Below are 13,531 nucleotides of genomic sequence, written 5' to 3'. Positions count from 1 at the left end.
ATACAAAGAACCCAGAAATAGTGGTGGGGAGGCCACAATGAATGGAGCAGAGAACAAAATGAAGAAGACAAACTGACAGCTACTGACAGAAAAAGAGCTCAACAGAAATGAGACAGAGAAGATTGGATGATAGGAACAGCTATTTTGGAGAAAATGACATCTTAATAGGTAATACTGATTTAGTACCATCTTGTTTTGAAGTCTCATCTAGCTTTTGTTCTTCTGTCTCCAATGGTCTAAACAGGTTGTATCTTATTGGATTTTATTATGTACGATAGTATAAGCAAAAACCTATTAAAGACAAGGAGAATATACAGAAACCATTGTTCATTTTCTGTTAGTCGATTCTAAATACTCTATAATGCTGTCATTCTCTTAAATGGTTTTACATTGTTTTGATATCCTTAATGCTACAGTATACAAAGTTGTACTCAAGGACTTCAAGGAAAGAGTCAATATGGTAACTACTTTTGGGTCGGAATTATCTGGTGGTGAAACACTATTCTGCTTAAATGGTTATGTTTTGATCTGCCCTGTTTCGCTGTTATGCCCTCTTTTTTCTCAATCTCTGCCCCATTATTTACTTTTTTATTTTTATCCGTTTAATTAAAGGGAAAAAATAGCAGGATATAATATAGTAACCCACTTTGACTTTCTATTATCTCGATTTGAAGCCCTGTATTACTCTCACCATCTTGTTTTTGACTGAGGTTCCTCTATTCTGTTTTGCTGGATAGTATCAGGTTCGAAAGTTTAGGCATCAGCTGAGAAGATAATGAGATTCATTATAACGCCCATTCTCGTTGACTTTTATCTACTTTTGAAGACCTACAATGTCTCCAATGTTTTGGTTTTGTCGGTTTTGTTCTTTACTGTTTTGTTCAATTGTATTACAACTAATGATATAGGCAATTCTATTAGAGATAGCGGGAGGCATTATGGTAACCATTGTTGATCACCTTGTATTATGTTTTTATATTATCTATTATGTCCACCCTTTTGACTTGACCGATTCTGTTCTGTTATGTCACATTTGGTTTTACTCTCTTCCAAAAAAGCAATAAGAACCGTGGGAGCAATGAAACCCAAAATGTGTAATAGTCATTGTACAAAAGAGAGGAAAAGAAAGTGCTCTAAACTATATAACTGCATGTATATTTAAGTGTATAAGATAGAAAATGATATCACAGAGTTTTATTGAATCATTGAACAGAACTGTTTGCAGTATCATTGTTGGAATGTCCACTCTACAGGCTTTGGTTTTGTGACTTGAACAGTTATTTCTAGGATGACGGTATGTAATCCATTAACTAGTGATTTCCTACTGCGCATTTTTTTCTTCTGTATAACTTGTACCCCTTCACTGTTTTTTTTCTTTTCTCCTTAAATAAAAAATTAAAAAAAAAAAAGCTGTGGATTGTAAAGACAGCATTGAGACTTTGATTGCTGAAAAGAAACAGAGAGTTAAGAAAGATGGCCCTGGGGGATCCCAGGAAGCAGCGAGTCTCCACCTTTTGCAGCCTCAAAACTGCAAACCTGAAAGAACTTGCTCAGAGGAGAAAACTGCAGCGCACCATGCTCCAGAATGGTGACAGAGGCCACATGAGGTTCCAGAATGGTGGCAACATAGAGAAACTTTTCTTCACAATCAGGTTCACAGAACCCAGTGATCCAGGCAATCTATCCCTACAGCCACAAGAGAGAAAAGCCTGGCTACTGCTCGGATGGCAGCAGGCCTTGGTGGTATCCACATGGCACTGATTTTAGGTGCAAGAAAAATACACAAATTCTGAAGACGGCTTTCACTTCGATTGCAAAGGGTCTGGGAGGCCGAGCAGTGTGCCCCTATAAGGGCAATATGCACAGATGTAAGGGTGAAGCCAAAGATGCAGTGGAGACCCTAGAAGTTTGGAAAAGCCAGGAACGTGGATCATCCAAGGAAAGCTATGCAAAAAGCGAGCAGAGAGAGTTTAAGAGAGAAGCTACAGGAGTTAAAATCCCTGGAAATGCTGTGGGAGTGGAATCACCTAAGCCTCTTGGAACTTGTAACTAGATTGCTTCAAATGCTGAGCATGCAACTCTAGAACATTGTTCACCCTACTGGATTTTGGACTTGCTTTGTTTCCAAAGCTTTATATTCCCCTGTTTATAACTTTTGGAATGGTAATGTTTATCTTGTGCCTTTGTATTTCAAAAATGTTTATCCTTGTTTCATTTCTACAAGGGTTTACAGTTAAGAGTTTGCCATAGATATCAGAGGATACTTGGGACTGGAACTTCTCAGCAATGCTGAAAATGTTAGGATCTTGGCAACTCTTCGAGATGGATGTCTTTTGTATGAAGGATGTACATGAGTCCTGGGGGTCAGGGGTGGGATGTAATGGTTTATGGTCTCCAAGCCTCATGCCTTTGCATTATGTGTTTGTGACTGGTTCATTGTCTGGTGCTTGGATTGGGAATGTGACTGCTACACCAGCCTAGGGGTGGAGCCAGGATGTGATATAATGGCAGGAAGAAGGTGTGTTTCTCTCTCTTGCCAGTTTCTGCCTTGCTGTTTGCAGCTGCCATGAACTGCAGCCCCACCATGCCACCCTGTCTTGGAGCTAACTGAGTATGGACTGAAGCCTCCAAAAACTGTAAGAAATAAACCTTTCCTTTCCCAATTTTGGACATCATGTATTTTGTCTCAGAGACCAGTAAAAAATAACTAAGACAAACAGCAAACAACATACTTTTAGAGACTGATAAAGTTCTCAAGGAAATCAGGCAATAGCCGGTGAAAAGTGTAAAGAACATCTCAAGAAAATGTGTGTTCTCACACTATCATCCCTAGAAAGATCTGAGTTCAGTTTCAATGGAATACATATCTGTCACTGATTCAATCACTGATAACATTTTTCAAGTAGTGCTGAGGAGCCTTGTTTAAGGATATAAAAGTAAATGCTGAACATTAAGATAGCACTGGGGAACAAGAGAAGTCTGTTGACTGCATCAAGACAATACTCAGTTTTGTTTCCCAATTATTTTCTGAATTTGCTTTGGTTCTTTTTACTGTAACCTTTCTTTCAAAAAGTGGGGAGAGATCAAAAGATAAACATATCCCACTGTCTGGTATGAGTACTGTGCTAGATGTTGGTTTCTCTGTCTTGAGTAAGATACAATGTTACTGAAGCCATTGTTTTCTTCAAGCAGTTGTAGCATCCTCTGGTGGGCAGTCACTTACTTTATGGCTTTCAAGAAACAGCTTCTATACCTCTTGCTACAGAAATAAAATATTCTTCATAAAATAAAATATGTATCATTATTTTCATTAAATTACCAGCTTAATAAAGCATCACTTTAAGGCTTATTGTCAGATATAAACAAATTACCTGCTCTTCCATTGAGTTACTTCCCCAGAGTTTATTTTATTACTTGAGACATGCTCCTATTAAAGTTGTCCAAGCTGTGCTCAAACTCGTGATCTTTCTGACACAGCCTCCTACATAGCTGGGATTGTAGGTATACCCTCAACAGACCCAGTTTATAATGTAGTTTTAAATAAGTGCTTTTTTTTTCTTTTTTGAGACAGGATCTCACTATGCAGGGTAGACTGGGCTTGCTTGAACTCCTGGCAATTTTCCTGCCTCAACTTCCTGAGTATTCCATCATCTTACCCAGCTAAATCAGTGCTGTTTTAACCCTGTTTTGAGGCCCTGACTGTAGGCTGCTCAGTTTCCTTTCTGGGGCAGCTGATGAAGTCCATATCCTAGCCATTTTCATGGCCACTATATAACCACTCTAATCTCCCCTGAAGATCAGATACCAAACAACTGGGGTGTTTTAGATCATTTTGTGATGCTCTAACAAAATATCTGAGAATGCATACTTTTTTTCAGTTTCTTTAACTTTTTATTATTTTGAAGGTAGTAAAATGCAGCAGAACAAGATGGAACAAAGCCAATTGAGACAGTGCAGTGAACTTGGTACAGAACTTTACAGCAGGTTAATGGGATAACAGTAATAGGTACCATAGTATATCTCGTTGTCTTCACAATAGTTGTTCTTTCAGTCAGGTATAGCAAAATAAAGCAAAATATAGAACATTATAGAACTTATCAAAACAGAACATTGAATAGAGCAATATCATTAATCAGAATAATGCAAAACAGTGGTAAAAATATTTGCCCTCAAAAAGATGGTAGAAGGAAATCCCTTATTTGCTATATTGCGTATGATCAATCTCCCAAAAGATGCTCAGATCTTTGGATCCCATTTGCTAATGGGGTGGGGTGGGGTGAGATGTTTGAGTCTCAGCCCATGTGCCAGTAGGCTCACTACCACTTAGCAGGGAGGCGAGCTGGTTGCTTGGTTTCCCAGCACCCTAAGTTCCAACATGGCATGAATTTCATGAGATGCTGGTGGTTCTCCCTTTGACACAGCCACAGCCACTTACCAGGGAAGCAAGCTGGTTGCTTGGTTTCCCAGCACCCTAAGTTTCAACATGGCGCAGAACTCAGGGGACACTGGTGGTTCTTCCTTTGGGGTGGCCACAACCTACTACACCACAGCCACTTACCAGGGAGGCAAGCTGGTTGCTTGGTTTCCCAGAATGCATACTTTATAAGAAAAAGTGAGACTTATTTTGGCTTATGATTTTAGAGGTTAAAAATTCTAAGTTCATACACACATGTAAGGTCCTCATAATGCATCATAACTCAGTGGATGGCATCACATGGAAGTTCATATGTGAATGCTCGTGTGCAAGCAGAGGCTATACATGCCCTCAAGGTAACTAATCCAATAGCAGGAACTTGACTCACTCTTGTGAGATGAGCATTGATCCTTTTGAGGATGCTTTCCTTATGACATAATTGCTTCTCACTAGGCTTCATATCTTAAAAGTCCTACTTCAGATTACCACTACACAGGGGAAAGATCTTCTAGGATATGACCCTTTGGAAAATGAACAATATCCAATGACATAATATCCATGACATAAAGCTAGCCCCTATGTCAGAAGAGCTTGCTGAAATTATTTGAACTAGCCCAGTCCTAAATATGCTTATTCTCTTCTATCCATTCATTGCTTTGGAAATCATCATATAGCTATGTGTCCATACACTCCTTTTCCGTCCATCTTGTGATAGACTTGGTGCTTTCCCTGAGTGGATATCTATGTCATGTGGTTCTTCCTCAGAAAGCTCTGACTGTAACAAAATATAAAAACTTTGGTTTCTTGTTCTTGGACTGCATCTGTCCTCACTATATTTTGTCTGAGGTAATAAGATGTTATGGATTAAAAACTGGTGGTCAACTTAACATCAGCTGAACTAAATTAGCATGCTACTGAGTGTAGATGGCCCACCTGAAGAAAGTTTCCAGCATAAAAGCAGACAGAAAGGAAGAGTAGGGTGTTGTGGGTTTTCCTAATTGTTGTCTGGAGCTGTTGGTTTGGGAGGAGCTTGCCATAGCTAACTTCCTCGATATGAATTCGGCCATTATCATCAGAGGCGCTGGGGACCCTGTCATCGAAAGTGGCTGTGGATCACTTTGGGGTAGCTCTGCTCCTTACATTAAGCATGACTTCCTAGCTCTGGAGGGGGAAGATGTACGTTGTTTAATCTCCAGGAGAAGCTTGTCACACAGGTTTCCTGACATGTACTCAACTGTTCTCATCATTGGAGGAGCTCAGGACCTCACTGTCGCTGAGGATGGCTGTGGTACTTTTCAGGGGATTTCTGGTCCTTATTTTGAGTGTCACTTTTTGGCTCCAGTACAGAATCCTCAACCTACTGGTACAGAGCCTTCATCCTGGAATCATAGATTTTTTAGTTTCCACCACTGACCTTTGGGCCTTCCCAGCACAGATCCATAAAACAGACTAGCATGAGTCATTGTCATGGGCTCTACGTATTGAGGTGGACTCATGCAGAACATTGCTGTGGGATCCAAACCCTCTGTTGAATTTTCTAGGTCTTTAGTGTTTACACAGATTTCTTGCACTTTCCTGTATTTAACTCTGGATGACCATCATAAAATAATATTTATAAATTCTGTGTCAAGTATTTAATTGCTCTCCTTGTAACCCCTGACTACAACATATGGTTAAAACCAGGGCCAATAACTGTTGTCAGTAGGGTTGACATAGGGGATTAATGCATGGCGAAGCTGGCTAGGAAAGTAGGTGTGACTCATTTATTACAAAATCCCAGAATGCATGTGCAGAACAGTTCCAAAAGACCTGCACATGGACTTCTATGGAGAACTAGAGCATGTTTTCGAAAGAAAACTTAGACCCCATGTCAGCCTGAGGTATAGGATCTCAGCATCCATATATAGAAGGTCTCATGGGTTTCCTCAAGATTTGGACAATATAAAAGGACACAGTTACCAAAAGGATCTTGCTCTCATGGCTTTCCTAACAATAGAGGCCACCCTGCATTCTATAAGGTGTTCTGTTATATTGTTTTTTCTCTTTTACTCACACTGAAGAACCACTTTCTCCCTCATTCTTCAGTTTCACTTTTTAAAAATAAACTTTGCCACTGCTTTTTGCTTGTTTTGTTCAATTCTATGTTCAAGATTAGAGGAACCTGAAATCCAACTCCAGAAGAAGAGGCAAGGAACCCAGAACCCGGTAATATTGAATTGGTAAACCACTTTTAGAAGGAGTTACCTGCAAACAAGTTTAATAGTCCTATTATAGACAACTAATTTCTGTTACTTTGTGACTGCCTCAAAATAGCAAAAGTGACTGATATGCAACAGCAAGCAGAAACACCAAAATAATATTCAGAATTTGGAGGCAGGTTTATTCTACGTTTACTGATGGGGATCATTCCCAAAATATCAGGCCCTGATTTCTGGTGGTATAGGGCTTACATGGGACAAGCAAGCAGGAAATACAGAGAGAGAATGGCTTGTCAGTTAGGGATTAGTTCTTACAATATGCATCATAGTGACCAGCTGTGCACCACAGTGACCAGTCATTTCAAGAAACAAAAGTAACAGGAACTGGAACTGGAAATATAACTTGGACAGCTAATAAACTGAAGTATACTGGCTGGAGGGGGTGCATCTTCTGCTACAATATACTTCCCTAACAACCACAGACTTATTACAGTCTAGTTCCAATAAGGCATGTATTTTAGCCAACATAACAGACGTAAAAATTTACCAAATGATTTTTGTACTATTAACAAAATGATATTCTTAAGACATATTTTAACAATGAAAATTTTTAAAAGTTCAAATATTTGCCTCAAAGGAGTAACCACACTGGATAAAAAAGGTGATGGGATTTGAATGCATCCTTCCAAGATTCATTTTGAAAGCTAATCTCCATTGTAGTGATATTAAGAACTGAGGCATGTTGGGAAGTAATTATGAGAATTAGTTATTTTAGGAATGAGGCTGAATGGAGCTCCATGTTCCTTTGTGCTATGTGAGGGCACAGAAATAAGGTGCCATCTTACAGGCAGAGAGTGAGGCTTCACCAGACACTGAATTTGTTGGTGCTTCAGTCCTGGACTCCATAGGCTTCAGAACAGTGAGCAGTAAATTTCTACTATTTATAAATTATCCTGTATAAGGTATTTTGTTATAGTAGCCACAATGAAAAAAAAACCCCCACTTTTCTTATTTGCCACCATTCCTGGCATTTGCCCCTCCCCCCAGTTTTTTGGTTTTGAGGGCTGACCATATGGAAATCATGCAAAAAATTATATAAGATTTATATGCAAGAAAATCTGACATGTTGCAGATGCCCAACTGAAAATTATTGAATTAAATGACTTAAAAATGGAACTATTACTAATGCAGTTTAGAGCATGCCAAAACAGAAAGGGGAAATATATATGATGTGTTATTTACAAAAATTTAAATTATTGCAAAGGAGTAACCACATTAGATTAAAAAACAGGTGAAGGGATTTGAATATGTCCTTGAAAAATTCATTTTAAAACCTAGGACACATGGTCAGAACAGTTCCCAAAATCCTGCATGTGGACTTCTAAAGAGAACCCAAGCAGGTTTTTAAAAAATTTTCTCTCTTTCATTCATTCCTTTTTTTCCCCCTTTGAGACAGAGTTTCACTATGCAGTTCATGGTGGCTTACAGCTCACTTTGTAGTCCAGAATGGCCCCAAACTCTCAGCTATCCTCTTGTCTCAGCCTTCTAAGTGCTCGTTTTACAGGTACATGCCACCCTGTTTGGCCCAAGTTGATTTTTGATAGGATGGCCAAGGCCAGTCATCAGTCTGAGGAATGGATGATAGAAAAAGCTGCCACTGAGTTTCTGCCACTATGTTCTCTCTTCCATGGTGGTCTGGCCTCATGCTGCTGAGTGTGCTTCTTTTTCTACTTTTACTTGGCCCAAACTCACTCTGCAGAGCCTTTTTATTTCTTACTTTTAATAAAATTTGGCTACCATTTGTGTTTTCCTTAACCAGTTGTTTGCTCAGGGTAGAAAGAACCTACAAACCACCTCCAGAAGGAGACTCCAGCATCCCAAAACTCAGTAACACTACCATAATTACATTAATAGGTTTTTATTTTTCTGGTCGGCCTGTGACTCCTATTAGGAAATGAAAAACATACTTGGTTCTGACTTTAAGTAGGAGGTTAATTAGCCAGGGTTAGAGCTGAGATTACTTTTAAAATCTGATATTTCCAATAAGATCCCTCGTCCCCTTTTTCATTTTCACTATATAGTGCAGATTATCCTTTAACTTTCAATCCCCTGCCTCTGCTTCCCAGTGCTAAGATTACAGGGGCATGCAAATAAACCCAGCTATCCAACTATTTTTACTAGGATTGGGAGTGACCCAGAAAGACTGTCTGACAAACAATTAGCATTGATAACACATCTCATGAACTCCACTTTGTCTTTTGTTGCTGTTTTCTATTTTGTCCCAAACAAAGAGATCTCAAAAGGTTACAATTTGAAAGGGGAAAAGCTTTAGCCCTTCTCTTTTCAATTTTTTATTCATATGATTCCAGTACAATTCTATGTTTTCTTACCTGTACAATAAATTCAAGACTAACATAAAGTGGAGTTTCCATCCTACACACAATTTTAGGTGTCTACACTAGACTAAGTTTTCATCATAAAGTAGTTTTAGCCAAGCTAAAAAAACTATTTATATACCTTTTCCTCCTACATCATCAGTTTTTACCTTAAAGTTTGTAATTTCTGACCTATACTCCAAAGCCTCTAGCCTTGCTCATTACACTTGACCAGTTTTTGCCATCTGAAGTAATATTCAATTTTTTAAAGTTGTGTTAATTTTATTATTTTTTATTTTAAAGATAATAAAACCCAGGGGCTGGGGATTTAGCTCAGCGGCATAAACGCCTGCCTTGCAAGCAGGCAGTCGTGAGTTCGATTCCCGGTACCGATAAAAAGGAAAAAGACAAAAAAAAAAAAAAAAAAAAAAAAAAAAAGATAATAAAACCCAACAAAACAAAATAGAATAAATTGAATCAAAACAAAGTAGTGAAATTGGTACAGAACTTCAAAGTAGGATAAAAAACAAAAATGGTTATCATAGTATATCTTGTTATCTTTACGATAGTTGTCCATTCCATCAGATATAGCAATATCAATCCAAAATAAACAGAATATCAAATAAAGCAAAACAATTAATTAGAACAAAACAAAACAGTGAGAACAATATTGTATTTCAAAAACAAGATGCAAGGAAATTCCCCATAATTGCTGTGCTGCATAATATTATCCTGCATATAGACGCTCAGATCAATAGTCCCAGGACTGCAAAGTCAAACAAAAAATATAAACATTCAGTTGCTTTTTGTACCTCAGTTACTATCAACTCAGCCTGTCCTCTGAATCAGACAATTGCTTATGGGGGAATATGGGAGAGGGGCGTTGGTGATTCTCAACCCCCACGCTGGTAGGCTCATGGGAGGCACTATCTGACTTTTCTCTTCCTGGGCCCCACATGGCCTGTGTGGCTCACCAGACAGACTGGCTAGTCGGTTTGTTGGTGGGCTCTTCCCATTCCCAGCACTGCTGATTCCCAGGAGGCACTGACTTTTCTCTTCCTGATCCCTGCATAGTCTGCCAAGTCCTGTCAATTTTAAAGACTTAAAATTTAGTCAAAAAGTACAATATTCCAGTTTTCTGGATTTTATTTTTTATTACAGAATCTACTAAGACTCTGTCAAATTCATACTTGGGTGGATTATAAATAAAGAATGATCAAAATACAGATCATTAAATAAAACTTTTAAAGATAATTAAATATTGCAGGAATTTTTCTATATATTACAATTCATTACAACATTGTTTCACAAATTTAATCAAGAAACTTCTGGGAAAATGGTGGAGTAGTAAGCAGCAAAAAAAGAGTCTCTCTGAGATTTGGTATCCAGACACTGGAATATAGCAATATGAGAAGAAGGAGGGAGGTGGGTCCCTGGGAACTAGAAAAGATCTGAAGCAAAAATTGAAGCCCACAGGGAGAGTGAAGAGAGAGACTTCAATGAAAACAAGGAGGTGGAAGTGGAGTTGGCACTTTCTCCCTGAGCCTGGATTCACTTGTGGGAGGGGCAGCTTGAACCTGCAGACACATGGTGACTGCTGGTGACTCCAGAGGCCTCCATGAAGAAATGCACTAGTGGAACAGAACAGTAGATGGAGTGGACTGCAGTGGCTGGTGAGTTATTTGGGTTCAGATATCCCCCAGGAGAGAGCAGTTGGCCAGAAGCCCTCTTGGAAAGTGGCCAGCTGAGCTTGGAATTTGGAGAAACTGCTGGCTCCATCTTCTAGCTCTAAGTGTCAGGATAAGGGAGCAATGTTCAAGTCAGCAGGAAGTCAGGGGGCCAAGTTCAAGACAGAGAGGCACATGAACTACTATAAAGTGACTGGGTCTGATGCCAGCCACACAGCCAGAAACCAGCCTGAATGTCAGTGGAATTAAAGGTGCAGGCATGCTGGGATTATCCACTGTCCTGCCATAAAGCTATGGCTGGCTTGGTGGGATTAATCAACTCAGGTCTGAACTATCTGCCTACTTTGTCTACCAGTGACAGCAGAGACACATCTTAAAGCGAGTATTTTTTTCTTCTCTTTTCTTTTTTCTTTCTTTCTCTCTTTTCTTGTTTTGTTTTGTTTCTTGATTATTTTTGTTTTTTATGCGAGAGTGAACAGTTTCTTGTTTGTTTTTGTTGTTGTTCTATTCTTGTTTTTATTTCTTTCTTCTCTCTTTCCCTCTTGGCTTCATCAACAGGTTCCCAAAGTTTGTGTGATCTTCCTTCATCTTCCAGCCTTGTTTCTAATCTCTTCATTTTCTTCTATTTCTACATTTTTCCTCCTAACCCCTTTTACATTTTCTCCTCTGAGGGTAAATTCACTATATTGAAGATTTACTTACTACACACAATTTTCTGGTTCATTTTAGATTTTGTTATATCATTTCAAATCTGGTTTATATAATCAAAAGTGGCAAATTAATAGTTACCTCAGTTTGTCAGCCTAACAATTTGTTAGGCTGTGTTTGAAGCTATTGTTGTTGCTGATTGCACCATTTTAGCCAAAGTGACAGAATTGTTCTAATCAGTTGTTCTTCCTGGTATACAGAGACTGAGATTGCCTAATGGTCATAAGTAATACTATAGGCAAATGCCTAAGAACCAGGTGCTGAGCCAAATAGGCAGCAGTTTCTCATCCTTAACAAATTTAAGAGGTAGAATCTTGCAACAGACTCAAAACTCAAAAACCAGCTATTTCTGGAAGACATCGCTGAGAAGTAGTCATTTTTAATTTGTTTTATTTTAAAGATAGTGAAACCCAACAAAACAAAACAGAATAAAGTCAATCAAAACAAACAGCAAAACTGGTACAGAACTTCAAAGCAGAATACTAGGAAAACAACAATAACTACCATAGTATATCTTGTTATTTTCACAATAGTTGTCCATTCCATCAGACATAGCAAAATCAAACCAAAAACAAAACAGAATAAAACCAATCAAAACAGAATATTAAATAAAGCAAAACAAACCAAAGTAGTGAGAACAACATTGGATTTCAAAGATAAGATAGAAGGAAATTCCCCATATTTGCTATATTGTATATTCCAAGAGATGCTCAGGCCACTGGCCCCAAGCCTGCAAATTAACCAGATAATACAAACATTTAGTTTCTTTATGCTTAATTGTTATCAACTCAGCCTGTCCTCCAATGCTGATTGCTTATGTGGTGGGAGGGAATAGTTTGATTCTCAGCCTGTACTCAGTAGGCTCATGGAAGAAACTGACTCTTTTCTCTTCCTGGAAGCCACACACCTTGTGCAGCTTGCTAGAAAGGCTGCTATTGGCTTCTTGTTGAATCCTCCCAGACCCAGCATGGCCCATTCTTGAGAGGCACTGATTTTTCTCTTCCTGAAGCCTCATAATTTGCATGACTTGCCAGAAAGGCTTGCTAGTTGGCTTCCATCATTTCTTAAGAGTTCTAAATATTAGCAATAAAACTACTTACTTGGGCAATTTACAAGCATTAACCCAGGAATTAAGCTTAATTTAACACAACAACAGAATGCTATTAGAGAAAGCTATTAAAGAAAAGACACAAATCACCTATAAGGGAAAGCCCATCAAAATCACAGCACAAACCTTCAAGTCATGGAGAGCTTGGAGTGAAGAAGTCCTACAAAAAAACAACCTCCAACGAAGACTGATGTATCCTGAAAAACTATCTTTCAAAACTGATGCAAAATTAAGATACTTCTATGATAAAGAATACCTGAGGAGATTCATGAACACTAAATCAGCACTCCAAAATGTCCTGAGGGACATTGTAGAAAGAGATAACAAGGATTATTTGTAACCAGAGTTTTCAAGGGTATAGATTTAATACAGGACACATAACTTATAGAATTATTTCATAATATTCACCCAAAAAGTCAAATGCTAAAGAGTACAAGAAATCTGTCCACATACTAGAGACCTAAAGGATTCATCTGAAGTCCTAGATCCCATGGCAATATCTTGCACAAGTCCCACCAAAGATCTAGAGTCCATGGTAATGTCCTCCTTGAGTCCAGCTGGAAGCCTAGAGCCCATGCAGTCTTATGGAGGTCTGGGAAGAAGGCAGAAGGTCAGTGACAGAAGGTACAAGTCTGCAACAGTGGGATAAAAGATCTGTGCCAGCAGGCTGAGGAATCTGCACTGAAGCCAGGAAGTGATGCTCATGGTAAGGAACCAGAGCTTCCCCAAAGAGGACCACAGCCATCCTCAGTAACAGTGAGGACCCGAGCTCCTCTGAAGATGAGAATTGCTGAGTTCATATCAGGAAAACCAGCATGAAAAGTTTGTCCTTCAAAAAGGGGAAAAACTCCCAGAACATTACTTTGAATGTTCCATTGGTCTGTCACAAATTAATATTTAACTACCATAGTCCTATATGAGGTGGGTAGAATTTTTAGATAGTCTCCAAGATTTCTTTCCCCTGTTGTGTATACCCTACATAATCCTCTCCTCTTAAGGATTGGTGAGACCTGTATATATGATAGGATGTTACCCTTGTG

General features: G+C 38.8%; 1 protein-coding gene across 1 annotated transcript in view; it reads right to left on the bottom strand.

Annotated features, from left to right (window-relative positions):
- Window positions 1–10,766, bottom strand: part of CUNH1orf185 (chromosome unknown C1orf185 homolog) — a 60,421-nt gene extending 49,655 nt beyond the window's left edge. The window contains 3 exon segments of the mRNA XM_063235134.1: window positions 1,691–1,845; window positions 9,962–10,072; window positions 10,565–10,766. Coding sequence (XP_063091204.1) covers window positions 1,691–1,845; window positions 9,962–10,072; window positions 10,565–10,766 — 468 coding nt within the window.
- Window positions 10,767–13,531: the final 2,765 nt, after the last annotated feature.

This window comes from Cavia porcellus, unplaced genomic scaffold, assembly GCF_034190915.1.
Source record: "Cavia porcellus strain 051 isolate PalLab524CR breed Dunkin Hartley unplaced genomic scaffold, mCavPor4.1 scaffold_25, whole genome shotgun sequence".
Taxonomy (NCBI): Eukaryota; Metazoa; Chordata; class Mammalia; order Rodentia; family Caviidae; genus Cavia; species Cavia porcellus.
This window is presented reverse-complemented; position numbering and strand designations above follow the sequence as displayed.